The 18,020-nt window shown below is 43.1% G+C and overlaps 1 protein-coding gene across 1 annotated transcript in view; it reads right to left on the bottom strand.

Moving 5' to 3' along the window:
* Window positions 1-18,020, bottom strand: part of piwil1 (piwi-like RNA-mediated gene silencing 1) — a 141,190-nt gene that overhangs the window by 41,648 nt on the left and 81,522 nt on the right. Inside the window, exons 11-12 of the mRNA XM_034192708.1 lie at window positions 5,903-6,017; window positions 5,632-5,819 (exon numbers count right to left, since the gene is read on the bottom strand). Coding sequence (XP_034048599.1) covers window positions 5,632-5,819; window positions 5,903-6,017 — 303 coding nt within the window. The remainder of the gene's footprint in view (window positions 1-5,631; window positions 5,820-5,902; window positions 6,018-18,020) is intronic.

The raw sequence follows: 18,020 nt of genomic DNA, 5'->3' as shown, positions 1-18,020 counted from the left end.
AATAAACATTTCTAAAACACGAAAATGCCATTTTGGAACCTAATAACACCTCTGAACTTATTTCATGGACGTTAGCATGGTGACATCACAAGCTGGTAGCTAGCTGCAAAACACTTTCGTTGGTGTGTAACTACATCCTCTGTCATATATCATGTCAGGGCTGTACACTTAGCTTTTTCATTTAGGAGCATGAAATGAAAAAATTTAGGAGCACAGATAAAAATTTAGGAGCACTGTGAAATTTCTTGATACAATTTTATTATTAACGCAAAGACACATACTGTACAGAGAGTACCTTTTCTACACACACATGCACATTTTATATGATTCTAATGTATTTATTTCATTGTTTTTTACTTCCTTTTCTATCATTATTTACATCATTGCTTTTGTCCATTTCATTACTTTTTGCTGTGTATTTCTTGTATTATTTTAAACCCTCACACACACATAACATCCCCGTCCCACTTTTTATACTCAGGTCGCCTGCTACGCTTAGCTACATTCAACCAACGGTCCACAGCACACACACTCACACACATACAGACTTGTCGATTTGTACAGATGTGGGAATGGTTTTCTCTATGGGATATACAGTGGTCCCTCGTTTATCGTGGGAGTTACGTTCTAAAAATAGCCCGCGATAGGCGAAATCCGCGATGTGGCCAGCGTTATTTTTTACAATTATTATAGACGTTTTAAAGCTGTAAAACCCCTCACTACACACTTTATACACTTTTCTCAATCAGGCATGAACATTTTCTCACTTTTCTCTCGTGTGTAAACACTCTCAAAGTTCAAACCTGAGTAGAAAAATCCCGGCCCCCCACTCCCCAATTCAAGGGGGTACCTATGCTTGTTCCCCATGTTGAAAATATACCCCCTATCTAGGGAAAACCTTCAGACAATCACCCCCCTATCATGGGCTTTTTTGCATGATTTTTTTTTTTTTTTTATAATTTTATTTTTTACTTTTTTTGAAAATCTCGGGAGATGGCTTGAAAATAGGGCTGCCACAAAGGACTATTTTGATAGTCAACTAGTCAACGATCGGATCATACACAATTTCCTAAATTAAGGTCTGCAGCATTTTCAGAGAAACATCGGGATGAAAACATCAACATTTCCAAATCACTGACTATTTCTTAGACTTCATTTACATCAATCATTCAGAAATACAAACAGTGTGGTACTTTATAGTAAATCTGTGTCAGGTAGGCAGTTCTCAAAAACTAAATGTCCATGCTGGAAGGAGACAAGTGAGGGAAGCCACCAAGACACAACGTTTTTATTTTTATCTTCATTTTACTTATAGTACCAACTTTTTCTGATTTGTGGTTGTTTCTGTTCAGTTCTGTAATTTCAGAAATGCTTTAAAGAAAAGTGTGAACATTTTATTGTGTTTTAAAACTTTGTGGCGCAAATGCAAACACCGAACTCTATTAAAGAGGAAAAAATACCTGGACATGTGCAGGAAAACTGATATAATGCAGGCTGATTTGACTCCCCATATTTTTGTATAAATAAATCAGAATAAAATAAGAGGTAACCCTCTTTGAAATGAATAAAACATATAGCTGCAGCTTATAATAACTTTGGAAAATAACAAAAATCAGCAGCTTGTATTTTTATTCTGACTAGTTCATTTAGTGTGATGAAGTCATTTATTTCTCCTCATCGCTTAAGATTAAACAAATAAATACCTTTGGAAAATAGCAGCTGTTAAAGTTCAGAGTTCTCACCTGCTTTTTGTGATCTCTGCCTCTGAACATCACTGCAGCAGGGTTTTATTTTTTTATCCAGTGTTTGTGAAATTTTTCCTCAGTTCATTCATATATTCTCATTTTTTAAAGGATGTTTTTAAGGATATTTGACCGTTTATTTCATCTCATGATCTCATAAATTCAGTATACGACGCGCACATGGTGTAAACAGGACGGTGCCGTCAGAAACACACCGGTAGAGAAAGAGCAGAGAAAAGAAAAGTAGTTTTTTTTTTTGTTTTGTTTTTTTTATGTTCACTCGGGTTAAAATCCTCTCTCCCTGTGTCACGTGCACTGATGGTACTCAGCAAAATGTAATGTCTCGTGCCCCCATTCGCAGTCTGCAGCGAGTTGACTTCGCGCGCGCGCACACACGCACACACACCCCTCCTCCGGTAAACTGCGCATTTTAGACGGCTTTGAACAAGACGGCCACCGTTTTAATCAGCCGTCTTATCCAAGTTTGAACGTTCAAATGACGGCAGGATGGCTTGATAGGCAGCGAAAGGTGAACCGCGTTAGCGAGGGACCACTGTATTTATTTTAGGAGCAAAATGCGAATGAAAGGGTTGAAATGCATTCTCGCACACGTGCGCCCGTTTTATTTTTTTTCCTCGCACAATCAAATTTTAGGCGCAATATGCGAGCAAAACGCTCGCACTGTACAGCCCTGCATGTAAAAGATAGTGAGAAACAAACAAAACTGAAAATGCTAGTCAGTGTGCACGCCAAGTTCCGCTAAGTGAAAGCAAACTTCCTATGGAGTTAAAGGACACGTCTCATGTTTAACGCCTCAGTTAGCAAGACAACAAAAAGTACTCAATATTTTAAGTGTTTCTGCACACATGCTAATAATTAGTGCTTGCTGATGTATTTTATTCCTCTCACTCTGAGCGCTAGCAGGTGCATTTCCGGAAAGCGTCTCACTCTGCAATTCTCGGCATTTTTCAGTGTGTGACGTTCTTATTAGCAAACAGAAACATCCCAATGACTGACTGACAGAGGGAAACAAACCTGCTCCTCTGAAAATGAAACTTCTGTGCTGCTGTTTGAAAGTGATGGTTCAGATTTACAGAGAGGAGACCACATGCTTCACCTCGAAACTCAACATTTTCAGAGTGTCAGATTTTGGAGCATAAAGTGTGGTGACGCGCTGTTTGTGTGGATGCTGGTTACTGAAGCTGATGTGGACATTGAGACAGCTGACACTCTTTATAACAGACTACCTAGACACAGAGATGGATTTGTTAGATTGAAAAAAGTCAGAATACATTATTTCCAGGAATTAATGGAAAGTACGTGCCACAATTGAGGCAGAGCTGCAGCCGGCAATCTCACGTGCACACCTTTGTCAGTCTCATGCAACTTGGCATATACACAGATCTGCGGGGAACAATCACACTTGAATAACACGATCCATAACGCGATCGTAAGTCTGTCATGTTCAGGATTTTACCGCTTTTGTGTTTTGTGGCAAAATTTCTTTTTTCTTTGAGAGTGTGAATTTGGAGCTGGAATGTGTGTATCTATGTGCTGTGAACCTCGCTGTGTTTATGTGTGTGCAGCTGACGCTCAATTTCCACCAGCAGCAGTTTTTTTTTTTTTTTTGATTTTATTGATAACCCTGAATTGTGCACAAAGCTGAGCCTGGAGCAGAGATGATTAGTGACAGGTTGTGTTTATGACTCATGGCTGCAGGTGCACAGAAACCTTCTTGGAGACGCAGCTTTTAACCATGACTACATCAACATCTATCACTAAAGAACGAGTCATCATAACACAACATCACACTTACAGTAGTGTTCAGAATAATAGTAGTGCTATGTGACTAAAAAGATTAATCCAGGTTTTGAGTATATTTCTTATTGTTACATGGGAAACAAGGTACCAGTAGATTCAGTGGATTCTCACAAATCCAACCAGACCAAGCATTCATGATATGCACACTCTTAAGGCTATGAAATTGGTCTACTAGTAAAAAAAAAAAAAAAAAAGTACAAAAGGGGGTGTTCACAATAACAGTAGTGTAGCATTCAGTCAGTGAGTTTGTCAATTTTGTGGAACAAACAGGTGTGACTCAGGTGTCCCCTATTTAAGGATGAAGCCAGCACCTGTTGAACATGCTTTTCTCTTTGAAATATATATCTGCAACTATGCCATTATTGGTGTGGTTAGTAAAGGGTGATTATAGTCTTAGTATTCTTTAATATGAAAAATACTTGTATTGCTCAGAAAAATAGCCATTTAAAAAAACAAATATCGAGCACCTGACTTAATTTTAGTATTTCCTGTGTGCCACACATTTTTCCGCAAAGCGCCTCTTGTGACTGTGTGTGTGTGTAGGGTCACGTTTTCCCATGTTTACTTTTGTTTAAGACTGAACAAAAATGAAAATGTTTTGAAGTACTTGAGTAGACTTTAACCATTTTGAAATTATAAGAATTCCTTCCAGTGTTCTGTCAAATTTGCAACCTTCTGAGTCAAACTGAAACCCGATTTATGCTACTCCGTCTCCGCAGCCACACAAAGCCCTCTGTGTCGCAGCGAACCCTTTCCAAGTCCCTCATGTACAACTCCCAAAAACTGAAACTACACGGCAAATTAACGGAGACTGCACGGGCTGATTGGCCACTTTTGCGGTTTCCCTCATCTCCCATCATATTTAAATGGTTTTGAAATGCGCACACAGATTACACTGATTATGAATAGATGAACATTTGACAGAAGTCAGCAAATATGGCCACCATTACAATTACAACATAGAAAAGCTACAGAGACGCTCAAGTGACCAGCAATTCATGGAAAGAAATTGGATGTAACAGTTTGGAGGTTAATGACTGTATAAAGACGTGGAGGTTGCTGATGGAAAAATTGGTCAAAAAAATAATAATAACTGCAGTGGTGATGCAGGCGGAAACAAAGTGCCTGCCTCGTTCTTCACTTCATGCCCTGCCTATACTGGCGGTAAACTGCATTGTGACGCCCACCAACGCGATGGAGAACTTTGAAACGGACATGCCCAGTGGACATGATTTCATGTCCGCAGAGTTAGAGTCGTGGAAGCATAAATCAGGCTTGAGAAATCTGCTGAAAGGAGACGAGACCGACGTGATCTTCTCAAATATCTGGGATTCTCTATGAGGCACACAGGTTAGTGGGAGGGTCCGTCTTCAAGAGGACGGCAGTTTCAGGAAGTGGTGAAATAAAGTCTGGCATATGGTCACTGATCTATTAAACGAAACATGACAAGACAGAGCCAGATGTGCCGGTGCGTCCATCGACCCCAGAGGGTTAAGGGCCCACACAAAAGTGCAGCCCACAGATCCACAGCAACTCATCAGTCCCTCATCACAGTTAACATGAATGAAATAAAAATTTACATGTACTACAGACACACACACACACGAGAAACCGAATTCATAATAATCAGCAGTTCTAAAAAAAAAAAAAAAAAAAAAAAAAAAAAAATGGAATAGATCATGATGATGAATCTTTCTCTGTGGTCAAAGATTATGAGTAAAGATCACCTGCTGGTTTGTCTTTGGTTTAGTTGGTCATTGGGTAACCTGTGGAGTTCAGCCTCCTACTCACATTTATTAGGACCAACACTGTAGAAGGCTCAACCAAAACCTGCACAATCTTAATTTTCCAAATTTGGAAATGAACAAATATTGCACATTACATAAATATTGCATGTAAGCAGATGAAAAAATAAATCATGAACAAAGTTCAGGCTGGAATGTTGCATGTTTTAGTCTTTGTGGATGTTTTTTCTTTGATCAGAACTGTATTAAAACAAACAGACAGACAGACAGACAGCACCCCAACAAATACTGTTTGGAAAGATCATGCTTTGGCTCAAACTCACATCACAGGCCTCTGTATGCGGATGCCGAGGGGTCCTGAGACCTTGTGGAGGCTCTGCACCAGTGCCTGAGCTTCATTACCATTACGGCGAGTGAAGAATATCAGCCAGCTACTCAAGGGGGGTGAACTGATCACAGGCACCCCACGCATCTCCTTCGACCAGTCGGCAGCCCAGGGGTTGTACTCGTACTACACAATAAATTTAAAGACAGTTAAAACAGTGTCTCAATTAAGAACATTAAACGGTGCAAAATTCCTGCAGAACATCGCACCGATCTTTGTCCCTGCAAGATCCTCTCTCCTGGTAGAACTCTGGCATTCAGATTCAAGAGCTGTCTGTCGAAGCTGAGGCCCCAAGTGTCCAATTCTGCCTGAGCATCTGCATTTCTGCAAAAAAGAATACTCCTATCAGGGTTAGAGATCAGACAGTTTTACAGAACAAAAGAAATTTCAGGTCAAGTAAATTCCTCCTGTGAGCAAAATTCACCGTGCTGACCTGTCAGAGCAAGTAGAAATTAGGCCAGATACATGATGAGGATCCATTTTTATTGCCTGTGCTCAGTGCAAGTCCAGTCCCATTACTGCAGGGTCTTCAAATTCACAGGGAACATTTTTTTGGAACATAGACCTTTGACAAGTTCAAAGATGGCTAACCTTGACCTATTAAGAGGTCAAAAGGTCACATTTTGTTTCCTAGTTTAATGCTCATACAGCTCAGGGTATTTTAGCATCATGTCATATTTAACAAAGATGTCATCAATGTCAACACGTTCATCTTAAATTAATCAAGGGTGGGCAACTGTGTCAAGACGTTATCAATATTGCCCAATGCACAGCCATCAGGAGTCCAGGGTATATAATTAGCTGTTTTTGACTTTTAAATTTACCTCATTTGATGTCTTTTTTTCAGCACAATCTCACCTGTATGACTTTACAGTTTTTCTTTCATTCTGATATACAATGAACCTAAATTCACACAAGCATTAAATCCAAATAGAAAAACTTTTTTTTTAACTGAAAACCACAAACATGTTTAACAAATCATTTTATAACTTAGAATGCAAATATAAATTTAAATTTCAAAGACATATGTACAAATGTAGCAAACAGCAAAGTTATGCTGCGTTTACACATAACAACGACAAGTCACGAATGCCACGAAGTGCATTCTTGGCCGCTGATCATGAATGTGATGATTCGGGGCAGAGGCGTCAGGTGTCCTCAGGAACTGCTGCAACCTGTTACCACACGTTACAATTAATGGCACGTGTTGCTGGAGAATTATCAACAACCATTATGTACAGTCAAGAATAGTGTTCCACATTGTTGCGCGTTGTTGTGCATAACAGCACATAGTTAAGTTCTGTCACGTTGTGAACGAGGTGAATTGTCTCCACACACACACCCATATTCATCCAACCGAATTCAGATCGCTCCAGTTTTTCAGAAGAATTTTGTGACTGCATGCGTAGTTGGGCTCTATGCCATGGAGTGGTGCAGAGAGGAGGAGGACAGAGCCAGATGTGTGGCTTCATGTGGCTCCAAAACATCAGGCACATGCAGCAGGTGGAACACCTGCAGGAGCGCGCTGAAGAGCACTGAAATTAGACTTTTAGCCAACTTGGTGTCAGCAGTCAAACTGAATGCGGTGCAGCGGGGTTTAATTGTACGCGCGCATCTTCCTCCGCCAGACTGGAGGAGGTGCAGAGATGTTTGGCTGCACGTGAGTCTCCTCTCACTCCGACTTGTTTTCCTGCTCATCGGTTACAACAGCAGGTGGAACACCTGCAGGAGCGTCCTGAGGAGCTTCAGCAGGAACTGTGGAACAACACTTGGAGCCGAGTTTAATTGTGCGCACGTGACAGAAAACTGATTCGTCGTGGCGCACAGTGAAATGTGACGCCGCGTTACAAGTCGTGTCAAAACTTCGTAATAATGGGTGACAGTTTGGGCTCCAAGAACCATCACAGGAACCACTACAAATGTCGTCACATTCTATTAAGGATCACTACTCATCAAGACGGATCAATACGCTCAGTTGTGACCTCCATGACGTGAGACGAAATGAGGGTGGTGTGTGACATTTGTGGAAGATTTTTTGACAGGCAAAACATGCTCCACGAATAAAGAATATCACGCACCAACACGTACTATTAAAAAAAACCTATTCATTTGCGTTAAGTCACATTAAGAATGTCTGGAATGTGTCACGAATGACAAAAAAAACGACATTCATAACGCGTCTTGGTTATGTGTAAACACACCTTAATATACTATTTGCATTATTTACACTAAAATGCAGGATAAGATGACAAATATGTGCAACTCAAAAAAAAAAAAAAAAAAAAAAAAAAAAAACAATTCATGTCCAAAACAAGACCGTGGACACAGGCCACACCCACAGGAGTGTCACTCTTGTTGTCCACCTGGATGCACTATTTGTATTTTAGTCCAACAGTTCTGTCACTGATATTTTCAAAGCTGTTTATTTCAGCGGACGCGCCGGGCAGAGGAAGAACCTCCATCGCGTCCTGAATCAAACATTTGAGAAAATCCACATTTAATAACAAGAATTTTTTAACCAGATTAGAAAGACAAAATCAGCCAGGTAATAACCATTTACCCAGGCTGACTTCAAATATGAGTAAATTGAGTATTTTTATTGGGGGTTTTTTGTCGTGTTGAGTTTGGTAAATGAAAGAAAGCACCAGTGACCATCCTGAAAACAGTTCATGTATTCAGAGTGGGTGTGCTATCTAGTGCTCAAGAGATGAAACTTCAGTCACTGACCCCAACAATAAATAAATTAAATTCTTTCACCAAAACATTCAATCTAAGCTTGCACCTTAGATGTACCTTCTGGCAAATTACAGCTGTAGTTTTGAGATCTGCACAATAAATGTTCCCAAAATTACATTATATCTGTTTTTTTTTTGTCGTCATCTTTTATTTTTTTTTTATCAATTTACCGTTGCTAAGGGACCCATTCAGAAACACTTTCATTATAATTTTTACACTTAAGTTTATATCGCGATATATACCGTTACCATGAAGGGATTCAATTTTATGCTGCGATATGAGTTTTAGGTCATATCGCCCAGTCCTAGTCAAAATATATATTTTTCACTCTGAAATTTTTTGTTTGATTTTTGGCATACAACTTTAACAATATGAGGGATAAGAGTCAGGAAGGAAAAAGACTGGTAGGTGAGTAAGGGTATGGGGGGGGGGGATTTCGGAATTTTTCACACTTTAAACGAGCTATGCTGGTGAATGTCACACTGAAATCACAAGTTAGATTAGGCTGTTAGTGACCATCCGATGATCCACCGAGATTACGTTGTGCACTTCCGTGACCGGTTTCAAAGTATACGGCATTCGCAGCAAACAGCTACGGAGACTTCCGAAAATAAACTACTCGTTGAGTACTCGGGGGTTTCAGACATGTGACATAGGTGTTAGGAGCATCCCGGCGTGCGCTTCAATGGAATGTATCTGCTAACGTTAAGAACTGAGGCACACATTAATTCCCAAGTTTACACAAGCGTGATGTTGTAACAACGAAAATAGTCAGGATATGTAGAGTAGAGCCCTGCACGGGAGTATATTATTGTCCAGCTACCGCTGAAATTCTGACTATTCCAGCCCACACCCGCAACATGTGTTACAGTCCCACCTACTCCCGTAATGGGTGTGTCCATTCACACCCACAAAACGCTGAGCACACAGTAATAGAAATGCATTGACTTTGTGTATTCTCCTGTCCACTGGAGAGAACACGGTCATTTAGGCTATTAATAAAGAAATTCATGGGATCTGTTTAAAGACAGTTTCATATTACAGATCTTAAATTTTATAGGCGCATAACAGACAGTAAAATTCCAAATAGCACAGATCTTGTACAAAGCAAAAAAACTTTTTACCAAAAAACATATAGAAATTGTTCAGGGATCAAGAGGGGAGGCACCAGGTAAGTTTGAGATATTTTCTGTGAGGATCAGTGTAAAACTATGATTATATATATATATATATATATATATATATATATATATATATATATATATATATATATATATATATATACACGAGGGCTGTCAAAGTAATGGTCCATTTTATTTTTTTCAAAAACTATATGGATTTCATTCATTTTACGTCAGACATGCTTGAACCCTCGTGCGCATGCGTGAGTTTTTCCACGCCTGTCGGTGACGTCATTCGCCTGTGAGCACTCCTTGTGGGAGGAGTCGTCCAGCCACTCGTCGGAATTCCTTTGTCTGAGAAGTTGCTGAGAGACTGGCGCGTTGTTTGATCAAAATTTTTTCTAAACCTGTGAGACGCATCGAAGTGGACACGGTTCGAAAAATTAAGCTGGTTTTCAGTGAAAATTTTAACGGCTGATGAGAGATTTTGAGGTGATTCTGTCGCTTTAAGGACTTTTCACGGTGCGAGACGTCGCGCAGCGCTCTCAGGCGGCGTCATCAGCCTGTTCAAGCTGAAAACCTCCACATTTCAGGCTCTATTGATCCAGGACGTCGTGAGAGAACAGAGAAGTTTCAGAAGAAGTCGGTTTCAGCATTTTATCCGGATATTCCACTGTTAAAGGAGATTTTTTTAATGAAAGACGTGCGGACGGATCCGCGCGTCGGGACGCAGCCGGCGCAGTGCAGCGGCACAGGAAAAACACCTCCGTGTTGATAACCATTTGCAAAATCCAGGCGGCTTTTGATGGCTTTCAGTGGAGTGAGTATATGAGAAATTGTTTAACAGGCAGGACATGTTCCAACTTGTCCTTAAGGCTTTCAACAGAGGTGTTTTTCCTGTGGCGGAGCGTCACGGCGGCTGCGTCCCGACGCGCGGACCCGTCCGCACGTCTTTCATTAAAAAAATCTCCTTTAACAGTGGAATATCCGGATAAAATGCTGAAACCGACTTCTTCTGAAACGTCTCTGTTCTCTCACGACGTCCTGGATCAATAGAGCCTGAAATGTGGAGGTTTTCAGCTTGAAACAGGCTGATGACGCCGCCTGAGAGCGCTGCGCGACGTCTCGCACCGTGAAAAGTCCTTAAAGCGACAGTCTCACCTCAAAATCTCTCATCAGCCGTTAAAATTTTCACTGAAAACCAGCTTAATTTTTCGAACCGTGTCCACTTCGATGTGTCTCACAGGTTTAGAAAAAATTTTGATCAAACAACGCGCCAGTCTCTCAGCAACTTCTCAGACAAAGGAATTCCGACGAGGGACTGGACGACTCCTCCCACAAGGAGTGCTCACAGGCGAATGACGTCACCGACAGGCGTGGAAAAACTCACGCATGCGCACAAGGGTTCAAGCATGTCTGACGTAAAAACATATGAATGAAATCCATATAGTTTTTGAAAAAAATAAAAAGGACTGTTACTTTATTGACAGCCCTCGTATATATAAAATAAATAAAAAAATTGCAATGTGTCATGAATTTGACTCTTTTACAACAACAAACTGAGTCATTAATTGTTATACAGAAAACAAATGCACATAAACGTGCCAAGATGTGAACAGCTGAATGGCAACTTTAACATTGAAAATGTCATAGACATGCTAAGGCGTTAGCATCGCTCCCGTATTTAAGTTATAAAATACATCAAATGTTTCAGAAGTCCATAACAAGTCAGTTTAACATAAAAAGGTAAATATTACTCAGACATATATATACGGCCTCTGAGGGCTTTTTAGCTGCCCAAAACATGCCTGATGGAAAATCACTACACACCGATCTAAAAGAAATGACATCAGGCAATTGGCAAAAAAGTGGAAATCCACCAAAAAAGAGATATTTTTCATCCCTGCATCTAGCTAGACACCCAGGGATATACATGTACAACTTATAAAATATAGAGCAGGTAGCAAGCAGCATTTTGTTAATACTCGCCAGCTTTGAACCGATCAGACTGCGACACCGGATCTGCACACGGTTTGAAAAAAAAAAAAAAAAAAAAAACCTGGGCACATTACTCAAGGAAATATGGTAGTTCATTTGTTTGTTTGTTTTTTGTTGTTGTTTTTTTTTTTAAGTAAGTACTAACTTCAGCAGTAGATATATGGTCAGACATCAAAGTAGCCAGTTGCAGGGCTGCAGGCTGTTCCAAGACCAGCTTTGTTATTAACTGCTGCTGAATTTTCAGTGCGTTCAAGCCGCCTGGACACTGTTTTGCTGTGAGAACATGATTATTCAGCACTTCCTCTTGGTGCATAATTCACAGTCTGATTTCAGCAAAAGTTGCAGATCCAAGCCTTGCAGCAACAACTTGTGAGAAAAAAGTCACCAAGTTTGAAGTTCCATTCATCTGTCTCTTTTCGCTTGCTGCCATATCACACATGCAAGAACTGTGTATTACAGGATGCATTGTGCATTTTGGAAACAATGATCTGTGACAGAACCTGTTTAGCACTTAGCCTAAAGCTCATCTTCAGCACTTCTGGCAAACCTCTAGTGCACACCACACTGCTCAGCATAACAGCGACATTGTCAAAGCATGTGTTACAGTAAAAATAAAATTAAGGCCTCTGTCTCTCTCGCAATTCAATTTCAATTGAACGAGAGTTACGAATGTAACTACGTTTCTATGAATTCCGGATGGCCGCCAGAGGGCGGTACTTTAGCACCTGGATAACTACATGTGAGCAGCACAGGGGCTGAGAATATATACCAACAAAGTCACACCATTGAATGTGACCTGGGTGACGTCACTGGTTGTCTTTATATACCAGACGGCCCCAGCGCTCGCTTCTTTTTGGAATGAACTCGCAAGACTCTGAGAGACAAGCAACTCTGGCGGTCATCCGAAATTCATAGAACCGTAGTTACATTCGTAACTCTCGTTCTACAACCCCTGGCAAAAATTATGGAATCACCGGCCTCGGAGGATGTTCATTCAGTTGTTTAATTTTGTAGAAAAAAAGCAGATCACAGACATGACACAAAACTAAAGTAATTTCAAATGGCAACTTTCTGGCTTTAAGAAACACTATAAGAAATCAAGAAAAAAAGATTGTGGCAGTCAGTAACAGTTACTTTTTTAGACCAAGCAGAGGAAAAAATATGGAATCACTCAATTCTGAGGAATAAATTATGGAATCACCCTGTAAATTTTCATCCCCAAAACTAACACCTGCATCAAATCACATCTGCTTGTTAGTCTGCATCTAAAAAGGAGTGAACACACCTTGGAGAGCTGTTGCACGAAGTGGACTGACATGAATCATGGCTCCAACACGAGAGATGTCAGTTGAAACAAAGGAGAGGATTATCAAACTCTTAAAAGAGGGTAAATCATCACGCAATGTTGCAAAAGATGTTGGTTGTTCACAGTCAGCTGTGTCTAAACTCTGGACCAAATACAAACAACATGGGAAGGTTGTTAAAGGCAAACATACTGGTAGACCAAGGAAGACATCAAAGCGTCAAGACAGAAAACTTAAAGCAATATGTCTCAAAAATCGAAAATGCACAACAAAACAAATGAGGAACGAATGGGAGGAAACTGGAGTCAACGTCTGTGACCGAACTGTAAGAAACCGCCTAAAGGAAATCGGATTTACATACAGAAAAGCTAAACGAAAGCCATCATTAACACCTAAAGAGAAAAAAACAAGGTAACAATGGGCTAAGGAAAAGCAATCATGGACTGTGGATGACTGGATGAAAGTCATATTCAGTGATGAATCTCGAATCTGCATTGGGCAAGGTGATGATGCTGGAACTTTTGTTCCTGGTCACAAGAACTTAACAAGGAGTCTGGCCCCTCAACGGCCACACATACAGTTGAAGGCGTTCTGGGTGAGGGTGCCAAATCCTCCCCTGTAGCTGTGACAACAAATCCTTCCTCTCCGGGAGAGCCCAAGGTTCTCCCTCGAGGAATTTGTAAATCATGGGAAACCAAATCCTCCCAGGCCAAAATGGAGCAACCAGCGGCACCCTGTGGCTGCGCTGATCTATCCTGTGCAGTGTCAACATCAGCAGCGGGAGAGGAGGGAAGGCATAAAGGAGGCAATCCGGCCACGGGTGAGCCAATGCATCCTGCCCCAGCGGGGTGTCTGGTTCCAAGAGGGAGTACCATCATGGCCAATGTGTCGAGGTGCTTGAAGCAAAAAGGTCCACTTCCGCTGCACCATATTTCTGCCAGATCATTTGGACCACAATCGGGTTCAGTCTCCACTCTCCCGGTGGTGGTTTCTGTCTGGAGAGTAAATCCGCTGCGCTGTTCTGTACACCGGGCAGATGAACTGCTCTGACACTTTGAAGGTGAGGCAACGCCCATAAGAGAAGCTTCCGAGTTTCTGCCAATGAGTGATTGGACCTGGTGCCACCCTGATGGTTTATGTGATAGACTGTTGACGTGTTGTCCGACCGGACAAGAACATGTCTTCCTCTCAGGGCTGGGAGGAAATGCTTGAGAGCCAGTCGCACAGCGCGAAGCTCCAGCACGTTTATGTGTTGGAGTCTCTCCTGAGGACTCCAGACACCCCTCACCATCCTGTGATTCCACACGGCCCCCAACCTTTGAGTGATGCATCTGTAACAACCACCTCTCGGCGAGAAGGAACAGAGCCTAGAGGGACACCCTTGCAGATGAAGTCCACGTTCCCCCAGGGTTTGAGGTGCAGAAGGCACTGGTTGGAGAGTCGTACAAGCCTGTGCTGATGCAACTTTGAGTTGAGGCCTAGGTTGTTGATCCAAATCTGTAGGGGACGTAAGAACAGAAGTCCCAAAGGGACCACTAGCGACACTGCAGTCAATTTGCCCATCAACCGGAGTAGCAAACCAAAAGGCAGCGTCACAGCCCGTTGAATGTGTGAGACGAGACGAATTACATCGTCCACTCTCTGCGGGGATGGCGATGCAGTCATAGTCAGGGAGTTGATGGCAATGCCGATGAAGGTCGTTTGTTGACTGGGAACAAGAGAACTCTTTGCAAAGTTCACTGTGAGTCCTAAATGAGAGACATGGTTCAGTAGAAGAGCTGTGTCGTTGTGCGCCTGCTCCTGAGTCGGAGCGCAGACAAGCCAATCATCTAAGTAGGGTAGGATTCTTAATCCAAGAGCTTGCAGTGGGGCTAGTGCTGCAGCCATACATCTGGTAAATGTACGAGGAGCGAGAGAGAGGCCAAAAGGAAGCACCCTGAACTGGTATGCCTGACTTTCGAAAGCAAAGCGGAGAAACTGCTTGTGATGAGGTGCCACTGGCACATGGAAATAGGCGTCTTTTAAGTCGACACTTGTGAACCAGTCTCCTGGTGTGATAGTTTGAAGGATGTCTACTGTGCGGAGCATGTGAAACTGCAGCACTTTGATATAACGATTCAGACGTCGGAGATCGAGGATAGGACGAAAGCCGCCATCCTTCTTTGGAACAAGGAAGTAAATTGAATAGAACCCCCTGAGCTGGTCTGATCTGTGAACTGGCTCTATGGCCCCCTTCTCCAGGAGTTCCAAAATCTCCCGTTGTAGGGCAGCAGACTGCACCGAGTTGGAAACAACAGTCATCCTCACCCCATTGAACTTTGGAGGATGACATCTGAACTGAAATCTGTAACCTTCGAACAAGGTTGAAATGACCCATGGGTCTTGAACTTGAGCCTCCCAGTGGCTGAGCTGATTTTGTGAAAAACGGCTGGGGGCCAAACATTGGCAGTCAGACCCGACCACCTCTGCCTCGCATCCCTGAGGACCTCTGGGCGCGATTACTGGAAGCTCTGTGAAACCGTTCAGTTCTCGGGGGTCTGCCCGTAGGCTCACGAAAGGCAGGCTGCTGGGAGAGCTGGCCCTCAACTGCAAAAGCACGTGCAGCTCTGGGAGTCGGCGGAAGCCTGGATGTAGAGTGAAAAGCTGTAGCACGTCTGACTGGCTGAGGTCTGGAAGAGTCTGTTGCCGAGATTTACTAGCCTCAACAGCACGCTCCAAAGTTTGTTGGGCCGCAGGTCCAAATACCTGGCCTGGAAGAACCGGCAGCGAACGGAGTGTGCCTCTGCAGGATTCGGATAGGGGGGACTGCGCAAGCCACACCTGACGTCTAGTGATGGTAAGGTTTGACATCAGTCTGCCAAGCTCTCTGGACATATAAGCAAAGGTTTGGAGTGAGGCATCACTAAGCCTTTGCGTAGCATCATCAACCTCTGCCTCCCTCAAAGACTTTGAGAGGGCAAGGGCTAAATGGGACAGTGAGTTGCCTAGGCGACCGATGCGAGCAGCTATGTCATAGCTTTTGGTGAGGAGGTCATCAGTGACCCTACACTGAGGACGTGGGCAGTGGGCATCCGGCCGAGCAGCATCAGCTGGAGCCACAACCAGGTTCGCAATAATGCTGTCAACGGCGGGCATACGGTTCAGACCATACTGCGCCGAATCACACATAGAGCTAAGGGCTCTGCAGTCCTGTGATAGATGGGTCAATGATTTGGGGTCCGCCCAACATCGGTGGAGCTCCTTGATATATGGTTGTGAAACTGGAACGTTGAACTCAGGCTTCTGAGTGACTGAAAAAGGCACTTGAAGCGGTGGTTTCCGCAGGGGGATTGTCGACCCCAAGCCTGGATAAAGCCAACTGAACAGCTTGCTTGACAAAGGATAGTCCAGGTCCGGTTTGCGGCATGGACTCTGCCTCAGAAGTATGAGAGCCCACTAATGAATGGCTTGGAGAAAGACCCCTCTCATCCTCATCCTCCACACAGTTTATATCACTTGTCATGTACAAGGAATCAGTTGCAGCAATAGACACGACATCTTCCTCCTGCTGAGTAACTACATTGGTCTGATCAGCCTCATTAGGGACAACAGGAACTGTCACTGCATCCCTAGGCTGTAGATTCAGAAGCAAGGACTTAATCTGAGCAAACTCAGAAGTCGACGTTTCGACCTTTTCAGCCAAAGCATGGTCATGAGTAACCTTCTTAGCAGAAGGGGTTCCTGCATGTGGGCGTTTATGGCGCTTTGGTTCCTTCCTGGGGCTGGAGGCCAAAGTTGCACTAGATATTCCACTTTCCAATGCCGCAAGTCTAGCAGATCTCTCTGCCAGTGGCATGCTGGCACAATTAAGGCAGGCATCGCCAGTCAGGGCTTCCCTCAGGTGTCCGATCACAAGACACGAGGAGCAAAACATATGTCCATCATCTGGGCTCAAGGGAGCCAAACAGGTACTACAGCCATGCAACAAAGGCCCTGTCAACATTGTTGACTGCGTGCAGATGGCTAACGCAAGCCCTGATGGTTACAAATGGAAAGACAAAGCGTGAATCACACGCAGTGTAAATAGTAACACAAGGCACGAGCGTGAAGCACTCACAGCCGTAGACTCGATGAGGCACGGAGCATGAAGCACTCACAGCCGCAGATTCGACACGAGGCACGGAGCGTGAAGCACTCCAGCCACAGACTCGGCACGAGGCCCGGAGCGTGAAACACTCACAGTGTAAAAGCTAATACAAGGCCCGGAGCGTGAAACACTCACAGCCACAGTAATAACATGATGCACACAGCCGAAAAACTCACAGCCCAAGTGCTAAGTTACTTAGAGCAACGACGACAACACTAGCTGCTAGCGGAGCTGTTAAACTTAGCAAATGGCGGCAGTGCAGACGAAGTACTTCAAGGAGTGGAAAACACTCACGGCAAGCCCAACACAGTACACTATACTGGTTCTGATACACACACTACCACGTAATTAACGGGGTTAGTGACACAGCTAAACAAATAGCCAGCTTTCATCGAAACAACACAGCTAATGTGCACAGAGGAAAATACCCAGCAGGGCAGCGGCAAAGACGCGCACCCGGCGTTTAGGAAGGTGTACTCACGACAGGCATCAAAGAATAAAAAAAAAAAAAAACGGTGAAGCCGTGTCTCGCAGCCTCTGGAGGACGTGTGCAGTGCACGTAGCTCCAACTGAAGGTGGGTTGCGAGGCTACAAGCGAGAGCAGCAATCGCAGCTAAATGCGTTCTCAACCTTAAAGCATGCTAGAATGTAGAAAAGAAGCGAGCACTGGGTGCGTCTGGTATATAAAGACAACCAGTGACGTCACCCAGGTCACATTCAATGGTGTGACTTTGTTGGTATATATTCTCGACCTCTGTGCTGCGCACATGTAGTTATCCAGGTGCTAAAGCACCGCCCTCTGGCGGTCAGGAGGAATGAAATAGAAACACGTTTACACTGTTAAAGCAAGTGTTGAGGCAAAAAAGTTGTCTCCCTCTCTTGTTCGCTCTCTTGCTGTTTTTCTGCTGTGCAAACTTGTAAGTTTTTGGAAACACAAAGCCTTTCAGCTGTAAAATAAACCGTAAATCTCTAAATGTATTATCAGCAATTCTCAGCAAGGAACTCTGGATTAATAAAGGATTTTGATGGACTCCCCCATTCA

The sequence above is a fragment of the Thalassophryne amazonica genome, chromosome 17 (assembly GCF_902500255.1).
Source record: "Thalassophryne amazonica chromosome 17, fThaAma1.1, whole genome shotgun sequence".
NCBI lineage: Eukaryota > Metazoa > Chordata > Actinopteri > Batrachoidiformes > Batrachoididae > Thalassophryne > Thalassophryne amazonica.
This window is presented reverse-complemented; position numbering and strand designations above follow the sequence as displayed.